Below are 13,156 nucleotides of genomic sequence, written 5' to 3'. Positions count from 1 at the left end.
ACAGAGTTGAGCAACTGATCAGAAAGAGATTACTGGGGACCCTTTGCTGGCAAATGGTGCTAATTGGCAAATTTTTTGCCCATACACAGTTCCAGGGTAGAGAGGAGTGCTTGTGGTTGGTCACAAAGCAGCAGGAGCCTTAGTCAGTTTCTTTTTATTTATTTATTTTAAAAAATAAAGTATTTTATTTTTTTTCCAGTTACATGTAAAGATAGTTCTCAACTTTTGTTTACACAAGCTTTCCAATTTCAGATTTTTCTCCCTCCCCTCCCCTCCTCCCTCCCCTAGACAGCAGGTAATCTGATAATAGGTTTTATATATATATATATATATATATATATATATATATATATATATATATATATATATATATAAAATAACATTAAACCTATTTCTGCATTAGTCATGTTATAAGAGAAAAATCAGAGCAATGAGGAAAAACCTCAAAATAGAAAAACAACAGCACCAAAAACAAAAGAAATAGTATGGTTCAATCAGCATCTATACTCCACAGTTCTTTTTTTTTTCCCTGGGTTTAGAGATCCTCTTCCATCATGAGTCCCCTGGAACTCTTCTATACCGTTGCATTGATGAGAAGAATATAGTCCATCACAGTAGATCAACACACAATGTTGATGATACTGTGTACAATGTTCTTCTGGTTCTGCTCATCTCACATATCATCAGCCCACGCAAGACCCTCCAGGTTTCTCTGAACTCCTCCTGCTCATCGTTTCTTACAGCACAATAGTATTCCATTACATTCATATACCACAACTTGTCCAGCCATTCCCCAGTTGATGGGCATCCCCTCGACTTCCAATTCCTTGCCACCACATAAGGAGCAGCTATAAATATTTTTGTACATGTGGGTCCTTTTCTCTTTTCCATGATCTCTTTGGGAAAAAGACCCAAAAGTGGTATTTCTGGGTCAAAGGGTATGCACAGCTTTATAGCCTTTTGGGCATAATTCCAAATTGCTCTCTAGAATGGTTGGATCAGAGGAGCCTTAGTCACAGTTTCAAGGCATAGACTAGCATTAGTGTTTGTGGATGGAGGAGAGCAAGGGATTACATCACAGTTCCTAGACAGAGAGGACCACTAGCACTTGTGACTGCAAGAGAGAAGGGGACCTAGTTCCAGGGCCAAAAGGAGCACTAGTGATTACAACTGCAGGGGAGCAGAGATACTTGTTGGGTAAAGATCAGAGTTCAGACCAAGAGAGCAGATTTCCCTGTATCACACCCTCTTGGAAGCACCAAAAACTTGTAGAACCCCAGAACTAGCTCTGAAAACAGCAGTATGAAAAAGCCTGAAGTTTGGGATAGTGCCTCCCCACCCTCAGGTGAGCAGAGCCTAACTTTACCATAAAGTTCAATGTCAAGAAATAGGCTGGGAAAAATGAGGAAAGAACAACAAAAATTTCAAGGCTCACTCACTCCCCTACACCTCCCCCATCTTCCCCTCCACTCCATAAGCTTTTTCTCGCTTCTTTTATGTGAGATACTTTATCCCATTCCACCTCTCCCTTTCCCTTTCTTCCAGTGCATTCCTCTCCCCTCTTAATTTTATTTTTTTAAAGATACCAACATTGGGCAGTTAGGTGAGGCAGTGGACAAAGCACCAGCCCTGGACCCAGGAGGACCCAAGCCCAAATCCAGCCTCAGACACAAGACACTCACCAGCTATGCAACCCTGGGCAATCCACCCAACCCTGACTGCCCCACAAAAATAAATAAATAAATTTTAAAAAAATGCTTTAAAGATATCATCCCTTTATATTCAACTCATACCTGTGCCCTCTATTTAAGTATACTCCATTTAGCTGAGAAAGTTCTTTTGAGTTAGAAGTATCATCTTCCCATGTAGCAATATAAACAGTTTATCCTTTTAATATCCCTCCTTATTCCTTTTTCCTGTTTACCTTTTTATGTTTCTCTAGGATCTTGTATTTGAAAGTCAAATTTTCTATTCAGGTCAGGTCTTTTCATCAAGAATGCCTGAAAGTCCTCTTTTTCATTGAAGTCCCATTTTTTCCCCATGAAAGGTTACACACAGTTGGTGCTGGGTAGGTGATTCTTAGTTTTAATCCCAGTTCCTATGCCCCCTGGAATATCATATTCCATGTCCTCTGATCCCTTAAAGTAGAAGCTGCTACATCTTGTGGCATCCTGACAATGCTACTTGCAATATTTTCTCCTCTTCTAGCCCTGGGATCTCTGGAATTTGGCTATAATATTCCTGGGAGTTTTCATTTTGAGATCTCTTTCAGGAGGTGATTGTTGGATTCTTTCGATTTCTATTTTACCTTCTGCTTCTAGAATATCAGGGCAATTTTCCCTGACTATATTTCTTGGATGTCTAAGCTCTTTTTTTGATCATGGTTTTTAGGTAGTCCAATTTCTTTCTTTCTTTTTAAATTAATTCATTTGTTTTATTTATTTATTTAAAGTTTTGAATTCCAAATTCTAGCCCTCTCTCATTCCCTCCCTCTCTACCCTCCCCCTTCCCTGAGGTGGTAAGCAATCAGATATAGGTTATACATGTGCAATTATGTAAAACATTACCATATTAGTCATTTTATATAAAAAGACTCAAGTAAAAAAAAAAGCTCCAGATCTCTCAAGCCATCTCTCTCCCCCTCATGCCAACAAGGCAGCAGCCACACCTAATCTTATCTCCTCTAGGGGTTGTAGGGATAGGAATGAAGGGTGGTGGTCCTGGAGCTAACTCAGTCCCAATCAGGTGCCACTTATCTCTTAATTTCTTTTTCCTGTTTATCTTTTTATACTTCTCTAGGGTCTTGTATTTGAAAATCAAATTTTCTATTCAGGTCAGATCTTTTCATCAATAATGCCTGAAAGTAAAAAAAAAAAAAAATTAAGGGGTAGCTAGGTGGCGCAGTGGATAAAGCACCGGCCCTGGATTCAGGAGTACCTGAGTTCAAATCCAGCCTCAGACACTTGACACGTACTAGCTGTGTGACCCTGGGCAAGTCACTTAACCCCCATTGCCCCGCCTGGAAGTCTTTTATTGAAGTCCCATTTTTTCCCCATGAAAGATTATACTCAGTTTTGCTAGGTAGATGATTCTTAGTTGTAATCCCAGTTCCTTTGCCCTCTGGAATATCATATTCCATGCTCTCTGATCCCTTAATGTAGAAGCTGCTAGGTCTTGTGCTATCCTGATTGTGGCTCTACAGTACTTGAATTGTTTTTTTCCGGCTGCTTGCAATATTTTCTCCTTAACCTGGCATCTCTGGAATTTGGCTATAATATTCCTGAGAGTTTTCATTTTGGGATCTCTTTCAGGAGGTAATCATTGGATTTTTTTCAATTTCTATTTTACCTTCTGCTTCTAGAATATCATGAAAATTTTCCCACACTATTTCTTGGAGGATGATGTCTAAGCTCTTTTTTTGATCATGGTTTTCAGATGGTCCAATTATTTTCAAATTCTCTCTCCTGGATCTATTTTCTAGGTTAGTTGTTTTTCCAAGGAGATATTTCACATTGCCTTCTATTTTTTTCATTCTTTTGGTTTTGCTTTATTGTGTCTTGATTTCTCATAAAGTCATTAGCTTCCAATTGCTCAATCCTAATTTTTAAGCAGTTATTTTCTTCAGAGAGCTTTTGTACTTCTCTTTCCATTTGACCAATTTGACTTTTTAAGCTGTTGACTTTTTTTTCATGATTTTCCTGCATCTCTCTCATTTCTCTTTCCGTTTTCTCCTCTACCTCTCTTACTTTATCTTCAAAGTCCTTTTTGAGCACTTCTGCAGCCTGAGACCAAGTCATATTTTTCTTGGTAGCTTTGGATGTAGGAACTTTGACTTTGTTATCTTCTTCTGAAGGTGTATTTTGATCTTCCTTGTTCACCAAAGAACCTTTCTAGGGTCAGCATTTTTTTCTGTCTGCTTATTTTCCTAGCCTATTTCTACTTTTAACTTATTTTTAAAGTGGGACACTGCTTCCAGGGTGTACTGTTCCAAGCTTCAGGGGGTCCCACGTGGTAAGATTTAAGGAGAGGCACATTCTATACTCCCCTGACCTGTACTCTGGTCTGTAAGTTAGCACAGGCCTGCTTGCTCTTTAACCTGGGAACAGAATTCTGTTTCACTGTGGTTGCAAACTCTGGCCTGCCTGTGCCCCTCCCGCATTGGCCGCCACTCAAGACTACTTCCTGGTTCCAAGCACAGGCAACACAACAGAGTTCTGCCTCAGCACCAGCAGCACTCAGCACCCTGCAATCTCCCCCAGCCCACCACTTGATCCCCTCACTGGTCCATGTGCTGAGTTCCAGAATTAGCTGCCTCTGATTCTGAGGCTCCAGAGGCCTGTTTTTCTGGTGCTGCCTGGGGCTAGATCTGTGCCTGCACAACCCAAGTCTGGGCTCCACTCTCACCCTGGTACAACAGACTTTCCTGCCAACCTTCTAAGCCATCTTTGGCTGAAAAATTATCTCACTCCCCCCTTTTGTGGGTTCTGCTGCTCCAGGAATTGTCTTATGACATTATTTGAAGGTATTTGAAGGGATCATGGGGAGAGGCCCAGGAAGTCACTGCCTTTCCTGAGTATAAATTCTTAATTGTGGTATCAAGGAGAAAATATTGCAAGCAGTCAGAGAGAAACAATTTAAATATTGTGAAGCCACAGTCAGGATAACACAAGATCTTCTACATTAAAGGATTAGAGGGCTTGGAATGTGATATTCCAGAAGGCAAAGGAGCTAGTATTACAACCAAGAATAACCTACCTAGCAAAACTTCAGGAAAAAAAATGGATATTTAATAAAATAGTGGACTTTCAATCATTCCTAATGAAACAACCAGAGCTAAATTGATAATTAGACTCAAATTAGACAAGACTCAAGAGAAGCATGAAATGTAAACACAAAAGAAAAATTGTAAGGACATTAGGATTATACTGTATGTAACACCTAAGAACTTTTATCATTATTAGGGCAGTTAGAAAGAGTCTACACAGAGGGCATGGATGTGAGTCACTTACGTTGGGATGATCTAAAAAAAAAAATGAAGTGGTAAGAAAGAGGCATACACTGGGAGAAGAAAGGGAAAGTTAGAATGGTGAAACTTTTCTCACATAAAAGAGTAATGTTTCTAAAAGGTTATAATTATAAAATAGCAGCAATAGTGTAAGAGGATCTGCTGGGAAGCATGTGGTTATTTTCAGCAAGGCAGTGATCCAATATAACCCTGAAGGACTTATGGAAATTGCAACCCATTTACAGAGAAAGAACTGATAGTATATGAAAACAGATGAAAACACATTTTTACAATTTTATTTTATTATTTTTTTTCCTCTTTGACAATTCCTTAATCTGAAGGTTTTTTTTTAACTGTTTTCTCTCACAACCTAGCTAATGTGGGAATGTTTTCCATGACTACTCATGTATAACTTATTTTAAATTGCTTGAGTTCTTGTGGGTGGGGGGTGGAAAGGGAGGGAGGAAGAGAAGTTGGAACACAAAAGTTTTTAAAAATCGATGTTAAAATTTGTGTTTACATATATTTTGGAAAAGAAAATTCTATTTGAAAGGTTATAATTAATTAAAAGGTTTTATTCCTTAAAAGGTTTATATTATTTATAAAGGTCCTCCCTTCTCATACCACATCCAAGACTAGATGGAATCCAAACACTTTATGTCTACCCAAATGGGATTAAAACCAAACCTTTTCACTTCACTCCCCGAACAGATTTCATTACTGAACTGTCCTGGAGTACTCTGTAAGATTGACTTACACACCAGCCTTTCTCAATATTTTATTGGCCCAATTAGGGACAGTGCTACTTCTGACCATTTTCGATTAAAAGATGAGTACTCCTGGGGGCAGCTAGGTGGCACAGTAGATAGAGCACTGGCCCTGGATTCAGGAGGACCTGAGTTCAAATCCAGCCTCAGACACTTAACACTTACTAGCTGTGTGACCCTGGGCAAATCACTTAACCCCAATTGCCTCACCAAAAAAAAAACAAAAACAAAAAAGAGGAGTACTCCTTTGCAACATATTCTCATTTGCCCATCACAAACTCTATTGAAATTAATATAGGACCCTGCCTTTATCTTTTAAAAATATTCCTATTTTCCCCTTACTCTTTTGCCAAATAAGAGAATCTCTCCATTATCATTATTTAGCAAGAAAAGGTATTCATTAAAATTGACCTCCCTACTATCCTCTAGGTATGTTTTATCCTACCAATTTTTCTTAAATCTCTTTTCTTTAAAGAAAAACGTTTCTAAAAATCACTATAATTGATGATACTTGTGAGTTATCTCCTCCTGCCTCTTAAACTATTGAAATCCAGAAATGAAAAAAGTGGTTATTCTTTAATGATATGTTACTGGAAATCTTTGGAAAACAGACTTTAAAGTGACTGGAAGTGACTTTTTTTCTTCACCAAGCATACTTTGTGTGGTAGTATTAGGCTTGAGGCTACCCTATGAAAGTTAAAAGAGCTATGAGACTAACTTGATAGCAGCCTCTTCTGAGGGGCTTTCTTATTAGACTTGCTTTGTCCAAGATTATGATTGCTACCCCTGCTTTCTTTTTTTTTAACTTCAACTTAACCATAATAGATTCTGTCTTTCTGTTTTAAGTGTATCATTTGTAAATAACAGTATAGGGTCTATACCCCAAAGATATCAAAGAAAAATGTAAAGGATCTATATGTACAGAAATATTTATAGCAGCTCATTTTATAGTGGCAAAAAATTGGTAATTATGTGGATTCTCATCAATTGGGGAGTAGCTGAACAAGTTGTGATGTATGATTGTCATGAAGTAATTTTTTTCTATAATAAATGATAAGGGGGATGGTTTCAGAAAAATCATGGGAGAAGACTTAAATGAATTAATGCAAAGTGAAGTGAACAGAACCAGGAGAACATTATAAATAGTAACACTAATTTTGTAGTGATGATCAACTGTGAAAGACAGTTTCAAAGGACTCATGATGAAAAAATGTTAACCACCTCCAGAGTGGCAACTGGAATGATTATTTTTGAGTTAAAAGAAATTTGATATTGCTATAATATTAATTGTCATTTTGTTATTTGATATTTGTGATGATTATTCTTTTAGGACATTGGAAAAGTATACTAAAAATACTGAAAATAAGTAAATTCACCTAAAAGGCAACAAGTTTAGTAGGTATAGGATTGGACCCAATAACACTTGGAAGTTGTATAGTATTTTTTCTTTCACTGTGCCAATGGGACTCAAAATGGTTGTAAAAATATGTAAGACTAAAAATGTAAAAAATATTTTTTCAGCATCTAGTGCCTATGCTTAAAATCTCTGTGGATTCTAATAAATGCACTCATTAAATTAATAGAATAAGTTTATGATTGTCCATGTTTTAAATTAGTATTGCTGACCTGACAAGTTGAAATTTTAATTCCATCAGTAGAGTTTTGAACTTTGAGTTGATATGGCATATTTGGCTAGCTGAATACAAATAATACAAATTGCTTTAGTTGAAATTTCACTGATCAGAACTCTCTTTTAATTAGCTCTTCACATCTCTACATAATTAATTATTGTTCATTATAATTATCTTCAATACTAAGAGACCCTTGGGGTGTATTTGCAATCAGTTTAAAAATATTGTTTTGTAAGAAACAGCAAGATGGCAGTATAGTCTATTCACTGCCTAGTTGTATAAGTCATACATGCCTGTGGACAAACCTGTGGCCCTCAGGGATCTGTGTTTCTATTTGAATTTGACACCACTTGTGTAAGTCATTTCCCTAAAGTGTAGGTCTGACTGTGTCACTCTGTTTCTCTCTCTTTTTTTTTTTGGTGGGGCAATGAGGGTTAGTGACTTGCCCAGGGTCACACAGCCAGTAAGTGTCAAGTGTCTGAGGCTGGATTTGAACTCAGGTGCTCCTGAATCCAGGGCCAGTGCTTTATCCACTGCTCCACCTAGCTGCCCCCACTCTGTTTCTCAATAAACTTTAGTACTCTTGTTAGGCTTAACTAAAAACATTTCTATTTATAGTTGTCTTTAAAAACCTTTCACAACCTGGCCCCAGTTTACTTTTACAGTCTTATTATACTTTACTCCTTTCCTCAGAGTTTAACCAAACCGCCATTTTCCTGGTTCTACACACAGCTTTACATTTCCCATCTCCATGCTTTTGTACTGGCTGTCCTTCATACCTGGACTGTACTTTCACCCCACTTCTCAATCACCATCACAGGATGTCTTTTCTGACCTTCCTAGCTGCCAGTCCCCTTCCCACTGTTGTATCTACCCCCCCCCCATAGAATGTAAACTTCTTGAAGGCAAGGATAGTTTTAATTTTGTCTTTGTATCCCTCATAGTGTCTTATGCATAATTGGTGCTCAAAAAGTGTCTGCTGATTGTGTTCAGAATAGTTTGTTTTCAGTATATTTTACTGTATTCTAATTCATTGAAAATTGATAGTTTTCTTTTTTACTAGTTGTTAAAGTGGATACTGAGTATAAATATTTTATGAAATAAAAAATAACATAATAACAAAATGTGCTTAAATTCTTCATTATTGTCATGATTAAGACATTAAGAAACTGGATTTAAAAAGCAGTAGAGAGTTGTAGTCTGATTTCTGTAAAATAATACAACATAAATGATAAAATTTTTATTTTAAAAGTTATCTGAATCCTCTCTCAAGTTCCTTAAGAAGTATAGGCACATCTGAAATTGTAAAGCATGTATAAACAAAAGTTGAGACTATCTTTACATGTAACGGAAAAAATAAAATACCTCGTACATAAAAAAAAAACAAACAAAAAAAATAAAATAAAATAAAAATAAAAAAAGAAGTATAGGCACTTGAGGAGGTTTGATATTGAATTGTTTCACTTTTGTTTTTATGTTTCCAGTGCCTAACATAGGGTTTCGTATATACTTAGTGCCTGATAAATAACAAAAACAGAAGACTAAACTATTTTTTCTCCTTTGGTACTGTTGTTTTTATCTTAGCTCGACGGCTGGAAATTTCTACAGACATTTAATTATACTATATATCCAATAACTTTTCCGACTGAGAATGCAGCAGAATGGAAAAAACTCTTTAAACCATGTGCTTCACAAAGATTGTTTTTGCCAGTAAGTTCTTAAAAGAGTCAATGCTAAAAAGTTGTTTATGAGCATTTTTTTTTACTCCAATCATATTTTTCATTGCATTTCAGTATTCGAAATTAGATGAATCTGAGTAGACAGTAGCATATTATCACTGGAGAATTGCACAGGTGAAGTTCTCTTGGGCCTCGGTTTAATCATCTGTAAAATGAGGAAGTTGAACTTAGATGGCCTCTAAGGGTCTCTTTCAGCTCTTCTAGCTATAAATGTATGATCTTATGATCTTAATCAGAATAAAGGATATCACTACAGTGATGTAGAACTGGAAAAGGAAGTAGGGTTTTGTTTAGTGAAACCTCAGTGTAGTTCATGCATGCCTTTACTCCCTACTCTTGGGGAAACTGAGACTGGTGGATCTCTTGAATTCAGGAGATCTGATCTTCTGTAGACTAAATCAGGCAGGTGTCCTCACTAAGTTTGGCATTAATATGGTGAGTCCCCAAGAGCAGGGTTGGTGGGGAGGGAACCATCTGGCCTGGGTCAAAAATGGACCAGGTCTTACTAGCTGTGTGACCCTGGGCAAGTCACTTAACCCCAATTGCCCAGCAAAAAAAAAAAAAAATTAAAAACTGGACCAGGTCAAAGGTCTTGGGTGGATTAGAGTGTGACCTGTCCCTTGAGAAGCTGCTGCACTTCCAGCCTGAGTGAGGCCTAATCTTTGAAAAGGAAAAAATTGGAAAGCAAGAGATAGCATATGTACTTCATTGGTATCCATACCAAAGGCATCCAGCACATTGATTATGGATAATTTATGGGAGAACATGGACTAAAGTTGACTATGACTAGGCATTGGTGGTTTGCCATTTGTACCAAATACTGAAGTAATAAAGATTTAAGAAAATCAGTGCCTTCAGGAAAGGCATTTTAAAAGAGGCCTTTGTCAGACCATGTAAACTGATATTGATGTAGAATTAATACAGGGTCAACACACACACACACACACACACACACACACACACACACAAATCTGTGTGTATATATGCATAAAATGAGAAAGAAATTCCATTTCTTCATGATTCCTAACTAAAAGGAGTTTAGTATTAACATAACAAATATATTAAGACCAAAGTCTATTCCATTTGACAAAGTATGACTAACATGTTGGCCTATTTAGTCTTGATCTTTCTCATCCCTTTTAAGATTTATTCCCATGTCCTCCCTGGCTTTCATTCATCAAATATAATATAAATGAAGAGTTTAGAAATAGCAAAAGGCTTACTCAAAGTTCTGAGAAGTGTTTTGTCACAAAGTGATTGGCATAAATTCACTTAATTTTATACTAAATTGGTAACAACTTCTATTCTTTGTATTACTTTAAAATTGGCTTGAATCAGTTCTTTTCGGTCATGCCTGTTCCCTCCCCCACTTTTTAGTAGTATTTTTTTCTAATTACATGTAAAGAAGTTTTCAACATTGATTTTTGTAAGATTTTGAGTTCCAAGGGTTTTTTTCTTCCTTTCCCACTTCCCTCCCAAAGCCAGCAGGAAATCTAATTCCTCCACTTTTTAATAATTCAGTTGGTTCTTGTGTGGTAGAAAATTATTTTACTGATATAATCTATTTCATGTCCTTAAGATAACTTGTATCATTCCTTAAAACTTGCTGGCTTTGTCTTTTATACTCATTATAATTCCAATATAGCCTTATTTAACCAGAATTGGGTATAAAATAATCCAAGCTTTTCTGAATGATAGTCTTTGGATAAAGTTCCTCTAGTTCTCAGATAATGAGATGAAAAGTACTCAGAACACTTTTTCAAAGGGACTCCAGAAATACCAAAATGATTTTCTTAATTTATGATTACTTTCCTTTCAACCTTAAATTTCAAGTGTTTGTTTCTAGTCAATTGAGTCAATTGGAACAATCTCTAAACAAATATATAGTAGTGTAATTGTTTAAAAATGGAATTTTTAAAATTAAAAAAAGAAAATTGGGGTTATAAATAGCTTAGTAAACCCCTAGCTTGTTCCTGCAGCTGTTTTAAGGTTTGCCATGGGATTTCCTCACAAGTTGTATGTGAAGTATTAGTACAAATATTTTCATCTTACAGATGAGGAAACTTTTCTTTTAATGTCTAGGATGGAATGATAAATCAGTCTTTGATCTTAATGTTTCCAAATTGAATAATCTACTTTAATAGTTTAATTTTTTCTTCTTATTCTTTAGATTATTAGTAAATAATACACAACAGATTATATGAATAAATGAAAGAAAAAGCATTTAAGCTGAAATAATTTTTCTGCATGGCAAACACTGTGCTCACTTCTGGGGACAGAAATAGAAATAGCAGAATAGAGTCTGTTTTCAAGGATCTCATATTCTTAGTTGGAGGGACAGTGCATAAGAGAAAGTTTAACTGAAAAGTAGGTGGCAAAATCCAGAATTTCCAAGGGTGTTTTGGTAGTACAGATAATGAGGCCTAGAGGTCCTTAGGTTAAGTCAGTAGGTCAGATACAAGACTACTGGGTGTTTGGACAGTAGATGGTAAAGTCCTGAATACCACCAGAAGGGATAGTTAGTGGCTTCCATCTCATCTAATTGCTGTGAATAGTGAAACTTCCTGGATGGGTCCCAGTTAACCCAGCCCAGGGGGAGAGCGTAACAGAGGAAAGGAAAAAGGCAGGATGCCCTGTTGATTGTAGATCTTTCTGTCACCCAGTCATGCCAGATGGGGGAGCAGTGAGGTGGCACAGTGGATAGAGCATCGGTGCCAAAGTTGAGAAGATCTGAATTCAAATTTCACCTCAGACACTTGCTAGCTGTGTGACCCTGGGCAAGTCACTTAACCCCAATTGCCTTAAACTTATCCAGGGCCATCTCCAGTTGTCCTGATACTTATCTTGCCACTGGACCCAGAAGGCTCTCAAGTGACTTTGCACAGCCCTCCCTCACTTAAATTCAATTCAGTGCAAGTTACAACATCATCCCAACATCGTGGTCCTCTTCAGGAACAAAGGACAAACAACATTCCAGATGAGTTATAGAGTCTTAATCTGAAAAAATGATATCAAAGGACCTGAGTTCAGATTCTATCTCAGTTACTACCTATGTAACCTTGGAGAAGTTAACTTTACCTCCCTGGAACCCCAGTTTCCACATTTCTAAAATGAGGAGGTTGGACTAAGCAGCCTATTCTGAGGTCCTTTCCAATTCTGGATCCATTTATCCCCCCTGGTATCCTTCCCATAAATTTGGAACACTGACATAGACAATGGTTAAAATTTTTTTTTAATATTTGTTTTTGTTTAAAATAAATGTGTAGTAGGTGGTTAAGATGAAAAAAATTAAACTTGGGAGAAGTAAATTTTCATTCTTTGATTTTTTTTTTTTTTGCAAATATAAAATACAATCAGAACAGTGTAATTTCCCACCCCCACCCCCCCAGGCAAATGGGAATTATAATTAATTGTTCAAATACCTTTCTTTACAGTTAATCCTGAAAGAAATTGACTCACTACTATATGTTGACACTGATATTCTATTTTTACGCCCTGTCGATGATATTTGGTCATTGCTAAAGAAATTTAACTCTACACAAATTGCTGCCATGGCACCAGAGCACGAAGAACCTCGGATTGGTTGGTATAATCGTTTTGCCAGACATCCATACTATGGAAAAACTGGAATAAATTCTGGAGTTATGTTAATGAATATGACTCGAATAAGAAGGAAATATTTCAAGGTAAATTAGTGATATGAGTAGTTGTTGGAAATGTCACATTCTTATATCATGAAATTTTGTTTCTAAGATTTGGGTTTCTTTTTCTTTTAAAATCTTTGGTCAAAAAAACTGATTTAGGGAATGCTTTCAGTGGAATAAAATCCTATTTGTTCAGAATGGCTAGAGGTATTCTGATTAATTTAATATTTGATTGCCATTTATATTATATGTTGTTGTTGAGTCATTTTCAGTCATTTATGATTCTTCATGAACCCATTTGGGGTTTTCTTGGCAAAAATCCTAGAGTGGTTTGCCATTTCCTTCTCCAGCTCATTTTATGGATGAGGAA

At 36.6% G+C, this 13,156-nt stretch overlaps 1 protein-coding gene across 2 annotated transcripts in view; it reads left to right on the top strand.

The window, feature by feature from the left end:
- Positions 1-13,156, top strand: part of GXYLT1 (glucoside xylosyltransferase 1) — a 71,207-nt gene that overhangs the window by 35,093 nt on the left and 22,958 nt on the right. For both annotated transcript variants that reach the window (XM_043968643.1, XM_043968642.1), the window contains 2 exons: positions 8,988-9,113; positions 12,577-12,828. In XM_043968643.1, coding sequence (XP_043824578.1) covers positions 8,988-9,113; positions 12,577-12,828 — 378 coding nt within the window. The remainder of the gene's footprint in view (positions 1-8,987; positions 9,114-12,576; positions 12,829-13,156) is intronic.

This window comes from Dromiciops gliroides, chromosome 5, assembly GCF_019393635.1.
Source record: "Dromiciops gliroides isolate mDroGli1 chromosome 5, mDroGli1.pri, whole genome shotgun sequence".
In the NCBI taxonomy this organism is placed as follows: Eukaryota; Metazoa; Chordata; class Mammalia; order Microbiotheria; family Microbiotheriidae; genus Dromiciops; species Dromiciops gliroides.
Note: the sequence above shows the minus strand (reverse complement) of the source record. Positions and strands in the feature narration are given on the sequence as shown.